General features: G+C 35.3%; 1 protein-coding gene across 2 annotated transcripts in view; it reads right to left on the reverse strand.

The window, feature by feature from the left end:
- LOC124367659 (nuclear receptor-binding protein homolog) overlaps window positions 1-20,345 on the reverse strand; it is a 160,928-nt gene that overhangs the window by 140,001 nt on the left and 582 nt on the right. For both annotated transcript variants that reach the window (XM_046824658.1, XM_046824659.1), the window contains exon 2: window positions 20,091-20,225. In XM_046824658.1, coding sequence (XP_046680614.1) covers window positions 20,091-20,225 — 135 coding nt within the window. The remainder of the gene's footprint in view (window positions 1-20,090; window positions 20,226-20,345) is intronic.

Here is a 20,345-nt window from a genome sequence, read left to right on the forward strand (position 1 = left end):
AGCTCGGTTTTAAAATGCCAGATTTTTTCAATGTCCCCAGAAATAACTCAAAGTTTCAATTTTATTAATGGGTCCACGGTCCTGAATGAACATTCTATTACGACAGACAAATATATAAATAAAAAGTAAATTCATTGCATTCTATTTTCCAAAGTCTTGAGAATTTAATTTAAATGTCGACAGTATAGTCCAAAGATGAAAAATTGAATTTAATAGAGAAGCATATCATCAAAAGGGCTCATCTCATGATTTGGGGAAAAGGAAGTCGCACCAAAAAACAAAAATGGCAATAATTTTATGATTTCAAACTATGGTTACTAAATTATCCCTACACCGTGATTACGATGTACAGAACAAGTAAATGAGCATAACATTTTTAAGAAAATTAATGACACATTTTAGGTTTTGTAAAAAATAGTTTCATTGATGTGTGAATTAAACTAATTAAGAACCCTCGATGAACTAATCATTTCCTCTCGATTTTAACAGTTAACACCCTTGACAAAATGCTTACACAATATAAGTCCCAATAGGCTAAGTCAAAATTCTGAACGATATTTACGTAATTTTGTATTTAATTGGATTATATGACTAAATGGTGTTTAACTCGGTTTTTTTTCATACTGATGTAGCCTAAATATACACCTAAAACTACAATCGGGTTACACAAAAAAAAACGTTGTCATAGAAAATCTGATACGACAGCTGAAGTCTCGGTTCGTCATAACGTAAGCAGGAATTCACGAACAACGCTTCGAATGGATTCCGTCATTCCAGCAGAATGTCTACATCACGATTCGTGTATGCTTACTAAGGCCAGTTACAAGAAGAACTCTGCAGATACTGTGGATACACGTGACATCTACTGCATCTGACAGCTAAACTGCCACCAGCAACAAATCTAAACTCATGGGAAAACCCTTCTACTAGGTTTGCAGAATTACGAATGGATTCCATCATTTCAGTAGGACATTACAAATGGATTCCAAGCAATTAATCATTTCAGCAGAATGTCTACATCACGATTCGTGTATGCTTACTAAGACCAGTTACAAGAAGAACTCTGCAGATACTGTGGACACACGTGACATCTACTGCATCTGACAGCTAAACTGCCAACAGCAACAAATCTAAACTCATGGAAAACCCTTCTACTAGGTTTGCAGAATTACGAATGGATTCCATCATTTCAGTAGGACATTACAAATGGATTCCAAGCAATTAATCATTCCAGCAGAATGCCAGCTAGCATCACGATTCGAGGGCGCGTGCAACGAAAACTGAGTTGATACTGAGGACATACGTGACATCTAGCGTGTATGACAACAGCCGTTCTTGCTATAACGACAAATAGTACGAGATCTCCTCTACTAGGCTAACAATGGGTTCTTTATCTCTTACGAAGAGACTAGACAGATCACTACATGTATGAAAGCTTCTTTACATTATTACATACGTAGGTCGAGCCAGAATTCAATTTATCCTATCTCAGAATCCTAATCTTTTGATCGTAGTAACTACAAGTCTTTTGGATTGAATGTCTATCTTTGTATATCAACCCACCCGTGGTTTAAATTGAATTTAATTATATACTGAACTAAAATTAATGATAAATATCTCATATTTTAAAAATCCTTTACGATCACTAAAATGTCAATATACAGCAAAATTTGACTTTTTCCTGTTGCACTGATCAACCTTATCATTTGGACCACTGAGGTTGTATATACAGCGGACCAACACCCGGGTGATAATCGAGAACGATAGTGGTCACGAAGGCTTGACCACTCTCAGCATTGGCTAGCGATAGCGGAATCGTAAAGGCCTCGACACCAACAGTCTGCACCTTCCTGATGGACGAAGTTTTCAATGTTACATCGTGACTCGTTCGCGCACATTGTTGCGGAACCGTGAACCTCTCTAGAGAGTGCGAGTCACCTATCAAGTCTGCCGGCGAGATAACAGGTCGCCTGACGCTATCAATCACGCCGGAGGAGGCGCCGGCACTGGTGTGCAAGGTCAAGTGCGTCTGTGGGTCACGTGACAAATTGATTGTTCATTGAACACTCGCGATTGATTTCCACCACAGGTAAATCTCGGACCTGACTGAAGACTTGGATGCTGACAGAATCCGGTCTACTTGATACACCGAGTCCACATCTGGCAACGGAGTCCAGAGCTCTTTGGATAACACCGATTGCGACAGCTTGCCGCACTGTCCATACCGTATAAGGAAAGTAACCGATCTCGGGACTCTAGGTTTGTTGCAAACTGGTTGCTACCAGATATGAGATATTATAGCAGAAGCAACGCCAGCGCCAGACATACTCTAAACTCTTCTGCAGCCATACGAGAGGGTGGAGCGTAAGGAAGTGCCCAGATGCACGATTTTGGATCTCTTTCTTGGAAGAGACAACGTGTATTCAATTGTGGAATGTAAGTAACATACAGTAAAGTGAGACGAGAGAAATGGGGAAGAGATGGAAGGAAACGATTACATTCCATTCTAAAACACATTCTTCACATTCCGCCACGTGCTTCATAAAGGCGGAAATATAAACTAGATCAAGTCACAGTTTCGATAAAAATAACAATAACATTAATCTAGTTTTATGGCAGGTTAGTATAAAAGCGGATGCAAATTTAAAGCACGACACTTATACAAATAATTTAATATACAAACATAATCAGGAACAGAGCATGACATTTAAACGCAGAGAATGACTTACTGGCAAAGCCTGCAAAATCTAAGCACTGCAATAGCTTTTACAATGTGACTACATAAACGTAATACAAAACAAACATACGACGTCAGTACCCGAAAAACAAACATAATTACAAGTATATACAGGGATTACGAGTCATTACGCGTATCACTGTACAAACACACGTAAGTCTTTCTTGTTTGCATAGGTTTTACCAGAATGTGTGCGATAAACCAGACAGACCTGTGAAGAATTACACGGTAAGCCCATCGCAAGCATAAAAATTGCTAACAAATTTTAAGTGGGACTGACGTTTTAACCAAACATCCGGCTTCAAGCTTTACGAGGTAACAAAGTGAAGAAATCCTACAAAAATGAGGGACAATTTTTTTTGTATCATCCAACGATGACAACTCCGGCAATCCGTTTACTCTTCAAAATCATCCATCGCCAATAATAAATGAATCCTCCACCAGACAGGTTACATAAGAACGCCTACTAATGTCAGTAACGGAAAATTTCAATCGTGACTATAAATTCATCTTATCTGTTGGCAGTTTCGTGAAATAAGACCGGCGTTATCAGTGATTACACCATTGCAAGGCGCCCGCCAACGCCAAGGACGAAATGCACAGGAATGTTATCTGTAAAGTCAGCTGATTCCGGAATGTGTATTGTTGGTGGGAGGGGGGGGGCGCTGTGGGCTGGCCGATATGTACGCAAAAAACTGATTGACTGCCGTCAGGTGATTTACTGTTATTGGCTCTGTGTGAAAACCGGGCACGCCAACTCCTGATAAACCTTCTGCGGCAGATTCAAAGACCCATCGCCGCTACAAATTACCAAAGCCTAACCTTTATTATACATCCTACAAAAATTATCTACTAGAATAAAAACACAAATTGGTTTATTATATATTATGCAGATTTTAAAATAATCGACCTGTTGCAACTGTTCTTACGGTAGCATTTAAGAAAAATGTCTACATAAATTCGCCGAATATAATCTCCAGAGCCCAAAACCACCTCTACCCAAAGTCATTTACTTCATTATGACGGCTGATAAAATTTAAAAAAAAAAACATTCATAACTCATTTTTATGGATCTAATTCCCATACAGTTGTTCGGAGTGGTCAAAATAATATACTTAATTTATTAAAATGTTTGTAATAAAAACATTTTTGTATCTGCAACGACATTCGAAATAACGATTAACGTAATTCTTACAAGAATTTGTTGACCACCAAGAACAAGTGAAAATATGTTAAAACAAGTTCAAACTTTGTACATAAACATTAATTTTATAATCGTTTCTTTCAAGTTCATTGACTAGCTCAGTACACTATTTCATTCCAACATGGGCGTAGTTAAAAACAAAAAACTTGCAAATCTGTTTTTTTATATACCTAGAGCAAATATAAGTGTTCTAGAATGCTTATAACATTTTTTATAATGGAAGAAATAGAAATTCAGCGACACAAAAAATCAGTAACACTACGTTTCGAGACCTGCAATCTGATCTCTTCCTCAGGTGAATAACTAACCTAACACATAACTAAAATCTGGTTTAAAGTAAACAAATCGTATAATTTTTTTGTACCTTGAACGGGTTTCGTGATAACAATAAATTCGCCCAATAAATTATGAATATTTCCGTTATCACAAACTCTTCCCACTGAACCTGAAGGACTTTTAAAACACAACAAAATAGAGTAAGCCATATTGTCCACGATTTCCAGATTTATAACTTCATTTACGGTGTCAACGCATACCAGGTAACCGTGCACGTTTTACAGCCACCTCCAGTGAGGAATGAATAGTTAGTTATTGTCGCAACACGACAAGTTTTACAGCCCGTAAAAACACCATCAAGGTTTAGAAAGTTTGTTAACTGGGGAGGAGGCAAGAGGAGGTATTGAACTGTACACTTACACGGGAAGTCTATAAATGCGCTACATAATGATCGGTATTATAGTGAAATGCCAATTTAATAACCATTGTATTATGGCACGTTACAAAAGGAAAGGCCAAGCGGAGAGGTTGTGCGACATTTAATTCTTGCATTACCATGACCTGTTTTAATCCCGTTTTATAGGGAACATTAATATGAAAACACTTCTGTTCCGTCTTAACGAACACTATTTAAACTGTTGGGTTAGGTTTCAGATTGAGCACTACAGCAAATGCTCAACATTTGCTGATCCGGACACATTTATGAAGTACAAACCGAGATCATGGCACGAAATGTTGTGTTAGGTTTCAGATTGAGCACTACAGCATACGCTCAACATTTGCTGATCCGGACATATTTACGAAGTACAAACCGAGATCATGGTACGAAATGTTGTGTTAGGTTTCAGATTGAGCACTACAGCATACGCTCAACATTTGCTGATCCGGACATATTTACGAAGTACAAACCGAGATCATGGTACGAAATGTTGTGTTAGGTTTCAGATTGAGCACTACAGCATACGCTCAACATTTGCTGATCCGGACATATTTACGAAGTACAAACCGAGATCATGGTACGAAATGTTGTGTTAGGTTTCAGATTGAGCACTACAGCATACGCTCAACATTTGCTGATCCGGACATATTTACGAAGTACAAACCGAGATCATGGTACGAAATGTTGTGTTAGGTTTCAGATTGAGCACTACAGCATACGCTCAACATTTGCTGATCCGGACACATTTATGAAGTACAAACCGAGATCATGGTACGAAATGTTGTGTTAGGTTTCAGATTGAGCACTACAGCATACGCTCAACATTTGCTGATCCGGACACATTTATGAAGTACAAACCGAGATCATGGTACGAAATGTTGTGTTAGGTTTCAGATTGAGCACTACAGCATACGCTCAACATTTGCTGATCCGGACATATTTACGAAGTACAAACCGAGATCATGGTACGAAATGTTGTGTTAGGTTTCAGATTGAGCACTACAGCATACGCTCAACATTTGCTGATCCGGACATATTTACGAAGTACAAACCGAGATCATGGTACGAAATGTTGTGTTAGGTTTCAGATTGAGCACTACAGCATACGCTCAACATTTGCTGATCCGGACATATTTACGAAGTACAAACCGAGATCATGGTACGAAATGTTGTGTTAGGTTTTCAGATTGAGCACTACAGCAAACGCTCAACATTTGCTGATCCGGACATATTTACGAAGTACAAACCGAGATCATGGTACGAAATGTTGTGTTAGGTTTCAGATTGAGCACTACAGCATACGCTCAACATTTGCTGATCCGGACATATTTACGAAGTACAAACCGAGATCATGGTACGAAATGTTGGGTTAGGTTTCAGATTGAGCACTACAGCATATGCTCAACATTTGCTGATCCGGACATATTTACGAAGTACAAACCGAGATCATGGTACGAAATGTTGGGTTAGGTTTCAGATTCAGAGCACTGCAGCATATGCTCAACATTTGCTGATCCGGACATATTTACGAAGTACAAACCGAGCTCGTGGCATAAAATAAAACCTCGCGATAAGATAAAATAGATTTCATGGCCACAAGAATATCTAGTAAAATTGGTTATATAACCATCGGTTGTAATCAGACTGTGACGTATTTCGGTTGCTTTCATATCTTTCCTCCATTTTGCTTCAAAACGCGTTGAGCTCACTAAGACTGAACTTCTAGCTACTCAACTTAGTCAGGTTCTTCCTAGCTCTGATCCTTGTAGATTTACTTGATTCACGAACCGTAAATATTTTGAACTTAATTAAATTGCATATTACGAAAACAGTTCAGTTTTAGGAATAGAAAAAATTCAAGATTTACACGACATTATACAAATAATCCATGTAGACAATAGACATTTAAACTCAAGACGTCTCATCGAGGTCAACTTGGACAAATCAACAGAATCCGCTAGTGTCTCGCCCATAGTTCCTAGGTATAACCGTATGATCGCGTTGTAAACAGTTCTACTGTTCTATCATTCAGACAGTCAACTGGAAGATCTCTTAGCCTCTTCCCTCAAACTACTCAACATGAGACCCAGATATTATTACATCATAGCAAACCTCCGATGCGACGTCGCTTTAAAAATAGCCATAATAAATAAAATCCTACTCAACTTTACTGCAACTGAGTGTTAGTCTATTCTGCTGTACTTACGAGACAACCGGTATATTTAAATCAAGTATTTGACCTTTCCTCCCAGATTCAAGAATACATGGCCCAGATCCAGACAGCATGTGTACAACAAACAGCTGATGTACGATTGTTGTGATCCAGTCAGCTGTTCCCAAGGTCACGGCACGTCAGCACAGCGTCAGCGATACACGATCCCTGCCGGCCACATAAGCATATATACGTGCACGTGCCCGCAGCTGGACTCAGCACGTCGTCGCCAGACTGAAATAGCGTCAACCGATTCCGTTCGTTATTCGCCAACAGCAGTCTATCGCCAGTGGAATTCTCCCGAGAAATTAGTTTCTTTCCCGGATTGTTGTTTAGAGAGATGGTGGCTGAACTTTTGACGTAAATCTCGATAACCGCCGCGCCGAGTCGATGGAGTGGTTGGGCAGATGCCAAAGTATACATGTGGTTGCGCTAGCCCCACTGCAGTATTTTTGACGGAGATAACCGCTAAATTAAGGCAAGCCCTGCACTTCAAATGACTGCCACAGTCTGACGAATCATTTTGTGGAAATTCTTCCAATAATCATTTGCTAAAGAAACAAATAAACCGTACAACCACTTTTTAACATACTTTCCTGATATTTTATTTCGTATACAAGGCTGAGTACATCTTCGATTTCAGTTGACAGGGACAATTTACCCTGACCGAAAATCAAAGATACCATACTTTCTACTGACAATCCACACATTGCCTCTAAAGAACATTCTATGATATTCGAACAGACGAACTACAGAGTGGAAATAATTGTAGATTACTATTCATAGTGCAGCCTCTAACTAGACATAGAGCTGGTAGAGTTGACCGGCGGGAAAGTGCTGTGAGTAATTATGACCAAATAAATACCCAGTCCTGTCACGGATGGAATTCAGGGCTGACGACTTTCTGTGGAATCTAAGCTTTCTATAAATATAACAGTACGGCGGTGTAGATGAAAAGTCTGGAATAGTTCTCTCCTCTCTGGTACATTTTGTTGAAAATATTTAAACAGAACAATGCAATAATACAAACGATCAATAATAAATAAATACCAAAAGAAGGGAACCCACATTCAGGTAATTAAGACATAAATTGCATGTAATAAATTTAGTTTTTCACATTTTAATTTTTAAATATGAAACAAGTAAATCAAAGAATACCATGCTGTTAAAATATCTTACCATTTCCTATCCTGATAAGTTTACATAATATATAGACTAACTATTAAAATCTGTTCTCTGTAAAATTATTCCTACACCGCTGTCGTTGCCTTAGTATTCATTACTAATCACATATTTATTATACTAAAGCTAATATATTTACTGTACATCATGGCTTTAATATAAATTTTTTATTTGAGTCAAACAAACTGTTCTCAATTAATTTTAAAATTGCCGACATGAGTGAGATTGGTCGATACTTTGATTTGCCTATTATGTTACCCATCAAATATCTAACACGCAAGTAAAGTATAATTCCAGGCTGCTATTTTACTCATTAATGTTTAAGAAAAAATTACTTCTGAATAAATCTGAATTGGAATGTGATTTATAGTGGAAAAAGATCATTACTGTAGTATTTTCAAGTAGGATAACTAATAATCATATCAACAAATTGAATTTTGTTCAAAATTGTTATTAAAATCTGGTGGGTGTACGATATAATTGAATTGTTTCATTCTCACTAGGCCTATGCCACTTGGATAAAAAAGAGAGACAATCCTTGAAAAAAAGAACGTCCCCTTAAAACCACTTCGTCAAACAATGGAAGCTGATTTATGACACAGGAAAGTGGTAAAGATCTGTTTAAATGGTGGCTAACGTCAAGCAACAGCCCTCTTCATGTCAACACACAATGAGACCGCCGTCAAAGAAGCAGGGGAAAATTCCTTTCTCGAGTGTTTAAAAAATACTTCAAAGACTAAAGCGTTATCATAAAGGGCTTCATTCCCGGGCCCCAACATGGCATGGATCACACGTTAGCTTTATTACTGCTTTTCAACTTTTCGACCTGTCTCAAGTGGATTACGAAACCGAAGAAGAAGGGAGAAGGCTCAACGAACACTATAAATATAGTTCTCACTCCTCGCCCAAGGTAAAAAAGGCATATGCATTAAAATAGTTTTCGAGGATACTATAATTATTCTGCCGAACAAATCGCTCAGTTTAAAGTGGAACGAACTAGGAAGCAACAATAGGCAAGGAGCATCAAACAGGCCTATATATAACATGGGCAGAGTTTATACAGGAGAGTGCCAAGAATTCTAACATAAATAAACAGTCACAATAGGCTTGCGTAGACTTAAATGTTAAATTTAATATCAATTTAAATTTTGCCCTTAGGTCTACGAGAAGACATGAGACCAATATGAAGAATCTGGACACATAAATTTTATGTAGTTTATAAAAAAAATACATGCCACTATTTTTAGTATTTCAAATTTACGTTTTGAATGTTGCAAAAAGGAATATTTAATATGTATGTAATTATTATCAATCAATGATAATCAATTGACTTTAGTACACTTTATGAAAATTAAATTATTGTATTTTGTAATAAATCAATAGTATTCAACAAAACCAACAAAAGTTTACATTGTTGTTAAATTTATTTTTGTTACAAGAAATGTTTCATTTAAAATAAATGACATATGCATTCAATTTTTTTTTAGAATCTCACATATATTTTTAGCGATCACTCAAACATGTCTATACATTTTACAGAAAAACAAAATATTTTGATGCACATTAATCAAATGTTTAAAATGAAAAATCTCTCATAATCCTACAGCCATAATGAGTTATATTTTTGTCTGTTTAAAAGCCATAATTTATCTCTTGTGACAAGTTGAACAAAATAAACATTGTTTATATTATTCAATACTTCTTTCACAGAGAAAGGAATTGAAACATTTTGAACTCAAATAAGTTATGGAATTTGGTCTGATTCATAAATTTATTGGCTTAGCTAATAATGATCCATCAAACTTATTAATATTTCTTATTATAATCAAGAAATATGTATTTTTATCGGGATATTGTACAACACCTATATTTCTGCAAATAGGACTAGTGACTAGTGAAAGAGTAATGTAATTTTATCATATTATATTCATATTTTAACATTATATACAAAGAAAACTAAATTATTCTCTTTCAAAAGTTCTTACTTTATACTAAGTCTGCATAGAAGACCGAGTATTGGTGAGAAACAAACCTAAAACAACTATTTTAAAAAAATTATAAAAATGTTGGAGGATTATCACAGACAAGCATTTTTCTTTCAACACTTGTCCCTCGGTTCCTCCTTCTCTGTTTGTCCACAACTACCCTCCAGCCAGGAGTTCTCACCACAGGCTCAGAGGTAATAGGACATAAGACAAGTAACAGATAGATTTTAGTTCATTTTAAAATATTTACAGTAAAACTATTCAGTATATAAAATCTGAAATAGTATATATATATATATATATATATATATATATATATATATATATATATATATATATATATATATAGCAGGAGAGTTCTCAAGCTTTCAACTCATTTAACCATCGTTCAAAAAGAGCACCGAATTTAAATAAAGTAAAAAGATGAGAATAAGTTCCTGACCTAACAAAAATAGGAGTACGCCACACCATGTTTCACATAAAAGGCTTTACTGAGGTTGAATGCAAAATTTCAAGACTATTGCTTATTTCATTAGGCTATACAAGTTATTAGTCACATTTTGAAATGCCATATGATAGTTCCCAGTTTACTTACAAATTTATATATTCTGTGGTTTTCTCGTTGCCATCAAGTTTACCCATAAGATAATGTCAAAATGTTTATGAATATATACAGCAAAATTCCAAGGAATGACATGCAATGTCATTGAACTTGATATTGCTTATACAGAAATGAAGGTTTGGAACAAAATTTCAAGTCTATAGGTCAGTTTATTCTTCAGATATTGTGTAGACAGGCAGTCAGAAATAAAACTTTTTCAACTCTTCAAGTGATAGGATTAGCTAACGCTCAGCCAAAAAAAGTGAAGATACAATTCCAGAATTACCAATTATCCTACTTTAGAGCTACAAATAAATTATTATGAGTATGCTTACTTATTTATTTTCTTTTATTGATCTTTATTATGCTGTATGATATTTTCTCTACTGAAGTGTGAGCAGAATTATTACCTTTCTGCCCTATTAGAAGGAGGAAACATATATTATTGTAAATGGCATTAAATGCTGATTGTGCAAAATGCAATGTAATTTTTGGAAAATCAACTCATAACCTATTTCAAAGCTGCTGATCCCAGAATGGTCAGCATACTAATGAGTTAAGCAATGCTATGGCACTGGGTGATTCACCAGGACATATTCCTGGCATGAGTCACCAGCTAACTGCTGGATTACCGCTGGCCAGACAGCTTTCCACTATCTCTTTTGGTAGTCAGTAATACTGTATTTAGGTCATATAACCCTTACAACAGCAACTGGCTGTGTAGTGCCTGTAAGTCTAATTGCTTCACTTAAAAATTAACTAATTAGAATTTATTTGAATAAATAATGCTTTTACACTTTTCTACAACACAGAAGTGTAAAACTGACAGGTAAATAATCAGGAAAAACCTCCGATATGCGTTAAAAACTCTAAAACCAAAGTGATTTGATTCCCAAGAAGGATTCACTTCTGGCTAATGTATACCTTCCAGTTGAACCTACACTGGGTACAGCAAAAACCGATGTGTCACTTAAATCTGGATAGTCTTATGGATGTCCAGGAACGGCACATCAATGTCAAAATTCTGGGGTGCAAGTGTAGATAGATAGGTCTAGTCTGCTGCGGGAGATGACTGTTAGAGTCAGTGGGGCTCCCTAACTATCAAAAGTTCTTGCTAGCAGAGACAAGGGGGTGACATCCCTGCCTGCTTTGACTGGAGAGGCTGGTCCAGAGCTAGCTTCCCTTCTCCCAAGGAGATGACTGAGATTAATTCCAAAAGTTCTTCCTCGCGGATCTTTAACAGGTGGTCGCCCCTATCCCCAACCTTAGCCATCCAGAATATCCTGTCACTCTGGAAGCAGTGCAAAGGTCCTTTTAGGACTAGGTGCAATTTCTACGCTTCAATAAAACGAAAAAAAAAAAAAAAAAAAAAAAAGGCGATTCGATTCAACCAATGGCATAAGTAGGATTGCCACAAACTAATCACTTTGGGTTACACTGAGGAGGTGGTTAGATAGTTTTGTTGATTCTGAATATTATGCACCATACTGAAAATGACAACCAACATTTGAGAAATAAAAAGTGATTACTTTTTACCCTCTTCAGGAAAGCCCTCTTAATTTGGTCCAATGTGGGTCTAATGAAATTTTGTAAAATCGTCACATCTAATATTCAGTATAAAAATCAAATAATGCTTAAACATTTAAACATAACTAAATAATCCCTAATATATTTTGTAATGATTTCTACCATACTTTAAAGCTAATACTAAGTCACTGTAGTATTTTAACAGAGAATTTCTTTATTTTTCTCTGACAGTTTGGGAGAGGGAGCATGTTCCTACCTCTGACAATATTGCTGGAGACAATTATTCAGTACATTTGCCATGGAAACAAACTGTAATTTGTGGTTATAGTCTTATATTTACTTTACAGTTGAAGTAAATTTCACACTCAAATTCACGAGTTTTAAATCAGATATTTGATAACATGATAGTTTAAACTGAAGATAATAACTATCTAGAAATCAAGGCTTTCTGCTTACTAAAAGTATATAAACCGGAATATTATATTTTCCATAGTATTATCTCTGTAGACTGTGGCAATATTATTTGATAGTCCATGAAACATAGTAAAATACATGGTTTGAAGCTAAGAATGGTATACTGTAGTTATATGTCAGTAAGTACTATTATTTTTGTAATAATACTTATAAACATAACTGATAAAGTTCATTGAATTGTTATGATTCATAATTGAGTTGCTATTAGAAGTAAGACTATATTGCTTGGTATTTAAACATGCACAATTACTTTTGCAATTAATTTTCAGCTGTTGCGTTTCAATTCTCAAGCTTTAAAACTAATTATTTCAACTTATTAGAATTTTCTCTAGATTTTTCTTAATAACCTAATTATGCTCTCTGGCCTTTATATTATTATATAAATATATAGAGTGTATATAAAGTCCTGCACCATCTTAATATTTTTTCAACAATTACTGACCAAAAAATAACACTTAGTACATCATTACTACAACTAAAAGTCTACTTTTTAATTCTTGGCTTAAACTGTGAAATTTAAAACTCTGTAGATGCATACTGAACCTATGAAAGTTTTAGGGTAGTTACTGACTCTTCAAATCCAGGAGGGTGGCCCAAAAAGAGTTAAACAAAAAATTTAACTAAAACATACTGGATCAACCTTTTTTAAGTGCTGTTTGCGGTATTCATTCCTGTTAGAAAAACCCTATAAAATGATATACACCTTGACTTATGTTTACGTTGTGAACCATCCACTGCTTGTGAAGAGGATGTGAGGCATTAACAAAGTTAAACTTTCCAAACTTGAGCCACAACAGGGCCTATATTGTACCTATTTTAAACTTTAAATCAGTGCCATCTTTTAAAAGGGAAACATTTTGAGGTCAGATTTGCGGTATTGTGCTCTCCTAATAGCAAGCACCCTATAATCTGATGTACTACTCGACCTATGCTTTCATTTAAGATATACTTGCGACTCCTTGCAGGGCACTCCCCTGACATGACATAAAACTGATAGTTACTTGAAAAAGTACATTTCTAGCTGTAGCAATGATGTAGGCCCTACCAAGTTTTATTGATTTACCTGTAGTTGTTCCAAAGATATTAAGCCAGTCTGGAACTTTTTGGAACAACTAGTCCTTTAACACTGCCAATTGCCAAACATTTCCGTGAACAAGAAAAGTACAGATTTTGTGTGCACACTATGAAGAATCTTGGGAGTTTTCAATGTTTACTTTCCTTAGATTTTAATCGTGAAAATTCCTCGCCTTTTCAAAAAATTTCTATATATTTTGTTTTATAGAAGAAATCCAATCACTTAAAATCACAAAATCTATTATGACCACTAACTTTTTGTCAAATATTTTGAACATTACCAAATATTTGGTTAAAAAAAAAAGAAAACCCTGCATCATTGGACGAAATAGTTCTGCGTTCTGGCATGTCTTAATTACTACTCATTACCTAGATGCTTTCAATAGAGATACATAGGAATTTGCTTCCTATACATACATACGTAACAAGAGAATAATGCTTTGCACTTAACAAGCATGTAGCGACACATGGTAAGCAGATAAATGGAAGTGAACCCTGAGGGCTCCAAACCCAGGCTGGCAATGACCTTGGAATATCAAAGCCCGGCTGGTTAATAATAGCTAAACCGGTCCTGTGTGGCATGGAGCAGACAGCAACCTGTTCACTCTCCTCCAGTCAGCTGTTGCTTGTGGTCAGAAATACAACAGGAAAGTGTATAGGTTCACACATTAAACTTTAAAGATCTAACAGTACACATAGCTAAAGGATTCATGATTTATCATACTTGATTTTCATATAAATGTATTCCTTGCTTCTTGTTTGTGAGTAATACAAGTAGAAACCCTCACAATATCCTTATTACATAAGCTATATGCTGTTGCTCGTCACATTCTTGCTACTTTGCATAGTCACCAGACCTACTAATGAGTATGACTCATGCAACCAACAATATAATACAAAAAACTGTTTATATACAGTAAGCTTAAAAACCAATGTGTGTAATGCATAAATATGCCAGAATGACAATTCAATTGTCCTTAGGTAAAGGAAACCATGAACGAAATGATTTAGTAGAACAGATTGTTTAAACTGCTTTAAAACTACTTGACTAAAAGTAATAAAGTATACACAAAGCCAACACAACTAAATTTATTAGGAACCTCATTGCTTCAAAATGAAACTTACTAAACCTTCAGCCATTAATTTAGCTGGCCAATCTCTCTTGACCAAGTATTAGTTGAAAGCAGTCTCAATGCTTTGTCCATATATGTATGTATGTATTATTTATACAAAAATTAACAATAAAACCCCTGACATAAACCCTCTGATTTGTACTAACACCAAATAGCATTGGTGGTAATTAGGTGGCAAGGACAAGTTATTGATGGTAAAATAGAACAGAAAACTGAAGCAAATTAGACTAAGTGACCATTCATTAGCCCACCCTTGTAATCTTGTTTTATTTCGCTCTGGCCACTATTCACCATTGGTCTCTGCCCGATCGCCCATACCATCATGTACGTTTAGTAATCTTTTGTAACTGTCAAATTAGTTATGCATATTGCAAGTGATGTGGATACATGTTTGTGGACATTAACACAATACGATATATTTCCTTTTCCAGTGTCACTGTGATTTATTATGTTACTCTTCATTAGAGGAAGAGATCCAATTTCGAGAGTTAAAACTTGTTCCAGCTTTTTATGATATTAAATCTCTACTAATCTTGTTGTTATATCAAATCAGTTTTATTGTTTGTGAAGATAACATCCAAAATACAAAAGTGTTTTTCAATTTTTTAAAAACATATCCCGATATTTAATAGTAAAAACTAACGAATAACTCTTTGTTACAATGAAAAACTACAAATATTGAAGCATTTTTCACATTCAACTACTGAGTCTTAGTTTTAAAATTCAAATATCTAGGCTATATATAAATCCACAGTTATACAAAGTGCAAACAAATATTAATCCAATGTTTTTCTCAGCCTGACATTTCTTTCCTAACAGACAGTTGATGCTGCAAACAATATCAGCACGATCAAAGCGGAAAGTATAGGAAACATTGGGTAGATGTTACTTAAATAGGTTAAGCACGGAGCATTGTAAATGGTTCCACTATCTCTAAAGATTTATTACTTCTCAGTCTAAATCACCCTCAGGGAAAGACCAGAACACTAAAAAAGGAAAGACCTCTACCATTGTTCCTACTGTTATGGTTTAAATAATAAACTTTATTTGCAATCAAATTAAAGAACTTCAACTCAAGGGCATATGAAATTCTATACACTTTTTTACTATCCCAAAAAAGTTGCACGTTTTTGTATCAATAGATACAATTAAGCCTTTCTTCATCACTTTGAAAATTATTTTATCCAACTAAATAATGACACATGCACAAAACATGTACAGGTTCTAGAGGAAACAATGTTATGTATTATATGAATGTCACTGCAAGATTTTACATGGCACAATATACAAGAACAAATGAGAAAGAAAACAATAATACGAAAGAAAAGACATTGGTAGGCAAGTTGTTAATGCTTGTGAAACACAAGAATTCCACTTGCCTCTTTTACAGATCATATCGGGTTTACAACATCTTTTACAGTTTCAAACTACTTCTTCTGTGCCACAGAGCATCTGCAAAATCTACAGTCAACATGTCACATACAGCATGAGTCCGATGACTCTGTATCAATGAACAGTATTACCCGACACATGACTGCAGTGGCACCAGTAATCTAAATAACACTACTTTTTCGTCATGCTTATTATGAGGCAGATGATTTAAGAATGAATAAACTGAACATATTCTCAAACTAGAGATTCTACACAGAATAGAGTCCATTCGATGGAGTAACTTCCACTATTCCTCCTACAGATATTACTAAATAACTGTTCTACCACAATAGGGTTCAAGTCTTGGTGGTTTATACCTTCCATTTGAACCTACACTGGGTGTGGCAGAATTCAATGTGTCACATCTGGACAATCCCATGGATGTCCAGGAGCAGCAGCTCATCAATTACTGTAAATTACGAGCTATTGGGGTAAAAGGGTTGCTTGATAGGTCTAGTTCACGGTGGAGGATGTCTCTGTTGGAGTTGGTGGAACATGTAACTACCATAGAGTTAAAGGCTGTTGCTAGCCTGAATACGAGGGAGTACTGTCCCCTACCTGTTTTGACAGAAGAGGCTGGAAAAAGCTAGTCTACCCTTCTTAAAAAGTGACATGACTTAGATATACAGTTCGCTATCTTCCTCATGGGATCTTGCCAGGAGGCAACCCATACCACCAACGACCTATCCCGAATATTCTATCACCCAGGAATCAAGCACAAAGGTGGTCCTTTTCGGACTAAGTGCAATGAGAGGTTCCCTCAGCTTTTTGTCCAGAGTGATAAAAACGGTTGTTTTCCACTGTACCATGTAAGAGCATTTGGAACCAAAGTGATTCTTTTCTCAACCCATTCAGAACGATAAACTGCTGTAACGATTGGGAATGATGGCTTACGCAAGGTTTGTAGCTTGTCACGCATCAAACTAGGTGTATTGAAAACCAGAGAAGGAATACCATGATGTAAGTTACATTAGCTTACATGATGAAAAAATCCAGTGTGGGGGGGGGGGGACAACTGCAACCATAGTAAACTCGCCAAGTTTGGCACTGTTGAGGACCTTATTACAATACCTAGGTGCATTCTACCGCATCTTTGGATTTACTTTTTCTCGAGATAACCAGCAGATGCATCTAGCTGCAGTAAATGTATTGACAGGTAATGAAATACTAGATACTACCTATTTACAATGTACTAAGTACCCTACTGTATATTTAGAACTGAAGTAGCCTACTGAATGTAAGCTAGTTTAGTAACATTACACTAATACATAATTCATTTCGTAAAGACCACCAGAATACCTATTTAAGAAGTGGGACAAAGGTTCAGGAAAAGTCTGAAGAAAATCCTAATGTACAAGCAGTCTACTCAAATTTGCTCACAGTAAGACTACAACAACGTTGTCTAGAGTTCTTGATTTTTGCAGATATAGTTAGAAATTTACAAAAATGAACACTCAGTTGGACAGCTTGGATTAAAATCCAGCACAACATTACCAACAAACTTAAACCTTGAGAACAGTGTGCAACGCCTATGCTTTGTTTTTTTTTTTTCTCTTAAGCCTATATTGGCTTATATTGGCTATGCTGGCTAGTTTGGGATCACATGACTGATATTCACGTCATATCTTATTGGATCTCCTCAAGGACCAGCGTTTGAACCTATCTATTTAATCTCTTGGAGAATTGTGACTCATGACTATATCCATTAGGCTACGGAGGTGGACAACACCCATGTTATACGCTACCTGAACTTAAATTGATTCTTAAAATTATCCAAGTGGTCCATTAATACTGTTCAAGACTGAATCTTCATTCATTACTGCTTTCAATTCTATGTTCTCATGTTGACTAAATAGGTCTAGACCTAATTTAAGATTTTAAAAATGAACTATCTCTGAAGAAGTCTATACTGAGCAAATAATTTCAAGATTGTTTGCTATGAGGGCTTATTAACAGTTTTCATAATTTTGTATGGATTATTTAGCCTACTAAGAGCAAACATTACTCCTCGCTGTGGATATATATTGTATAGTGTTCTTTACTTTATAAACAGCTAAGTGATAAGTATATTTCTATATGTTGCACAGATGTATTTTCACACAATTTTCACCTGTTATAAATGATTTGGTAAAACAGACCAGTATAGATCTAGATTTTATCATACACTCCGTACATTATTGTACGCTGTTTATTTGTTACTTGCAAATTAACTAAATTTATAATTTAAATGTTATTGCCTAATTTGCCATGTTTTACAAGCATTTGTCATTACACGTAACAAAATTTGTTGTATGAATCACTCCAAAACTTTCTCCTTTTTTACTTAGGTAAGCCTACTTAGGTAAGCCACTTGTCTAAGTAGAAAATGACATCAATACTGGACATGGCTCTACCTCAAGACCTAGATGTAATGTAAGTTATGAGTTCAAAATACACAAAGGGCCTAATTAAAATATCTCTAAACCTGTACCTGTATTCTAACTTCCACTGACTTTCCATAGTCTGTACCCAACAATGAGGCAATTATGTCTGTAACACTAAAATATACCTATTTGCTACATAATGATGTCTATAGACTAGTCCTTACAATTCCAGCGTAAGTTTACACTTTCAGTTTTATTTAAGAGCTAAGAATAGAATTAATTGAAATCTACATGATACTCTGCAGGCTTATTGCAAAATTGATACAATCAAGAGTCTAAAAGTAGTTTATATCTAATAGGCTATACCAAATTTACAGTAAAATTTGAATTAACAATGGATTATTATGATAAAATACTTTTACATTAAACAAACCTAATAATCTAAAAAGTCACATGAATCAAACCGTTTTCATCTTCCATTATTTTTTAGGACACATGGTCTTTAAGAAAATGCAAAACATGGATCCTTACCAGATTACATTACTTCCTTTCTATAAAGAGGTAATTAGACTAGGTAGCCTAGTCTTGACTAATTAGATAATATCTCAGTTTTAAGAAAACAAACAACTGGTTTCTTGCTTCTGAATTTTTTACGTCTAATAGCAGTTTGTTTTCATCTTTGGCTCTCATCCTAAGATTCTCCTTACATACATTCCTTTTCTTGCTTTTGAATCAAAATATTGCTCATGTTGGAGTAATATATGTTTTAAACAACATGTGAAATATATCTTATTGTTTTCAACAGTTCAATTCAAGTTATAAATAGAATGATAGAAAATATATTAAAAATCCCATTTGATATAAGCCTATTAGGCTATGATAAAATCCATGTTATGTTTATTTTCATTTCGATAGTACCTACCTACATATTGAAATATTTTCATCGATTCTATATTATAATTGAATTTTCTGGTGACCCAATATTGAACTGCAATTTTAAATCTAAGTTACAACCTAGTAGCCTACTTGGACTGCGTTATCTAATAAAACAAATCCAACAATCGCTTTTAGGGCTATGACTAACCTTCTAATACCCGTCTCTATTTTGCAATTAGGATAAGTTAATATAACTCTCTGCTATTGATTGCACCTCGCCCAGAAAGGAGAGAATAAACATCGTAAGCCAAGGAAACCAGAGTAATTTTTGTAGGCCTGGACATCATCATAAAATGTACTGAGACACCATTATTTACAAATAATGATCTACAAACTTTCAACAGACTAACTGTTATTAGTGGAAACAAAATAATTCATATTGAGTTAGGCCTAGGCCTTCTCTAATAACTGAATTTTCCCTCATTTAATTTCATCCTATTAAGTTACATGTTAAGCAATGAATTTAAGTATATAGTAAAGGCCTACTACCCTAAGAATGAAAACAATAAACCTTACCTCCTCTCTCCTTTTTAACCATCTTCCACAGGGGCTCTCCTCCAGGATTTCACTCTCATCTTCTGAATCTTCTCCACTTTCACGTGGTGACTTCAGTTCTTGTTCATTACTTGCACGACTTCCAGGCATTTCAAACTATAATAAAAATGTTTACAAATAAATAGAAAAGTTACACATCGATCATCTAATATTAGGAACTGTGATCCAATTCATAAAAAACGTCAGTGATAATTACAAGTTCTTTTGAACAAACTG

Source organism: Homalodisca vitripennis, chromosome 8 (assembly GCF_021130785.1).
Source record: "Homalodisca vitripennis isolate AUS2020 chromosome 8, UT_GWSS_2.1, whole genome shotgun sequence".
Lineage (NCBI taxonomy): Eukaryota > Metazoa > Arthropoda > Insecta > Hemiptera > Cicadellidae > Homalodisca > Homalodisca vitripennis.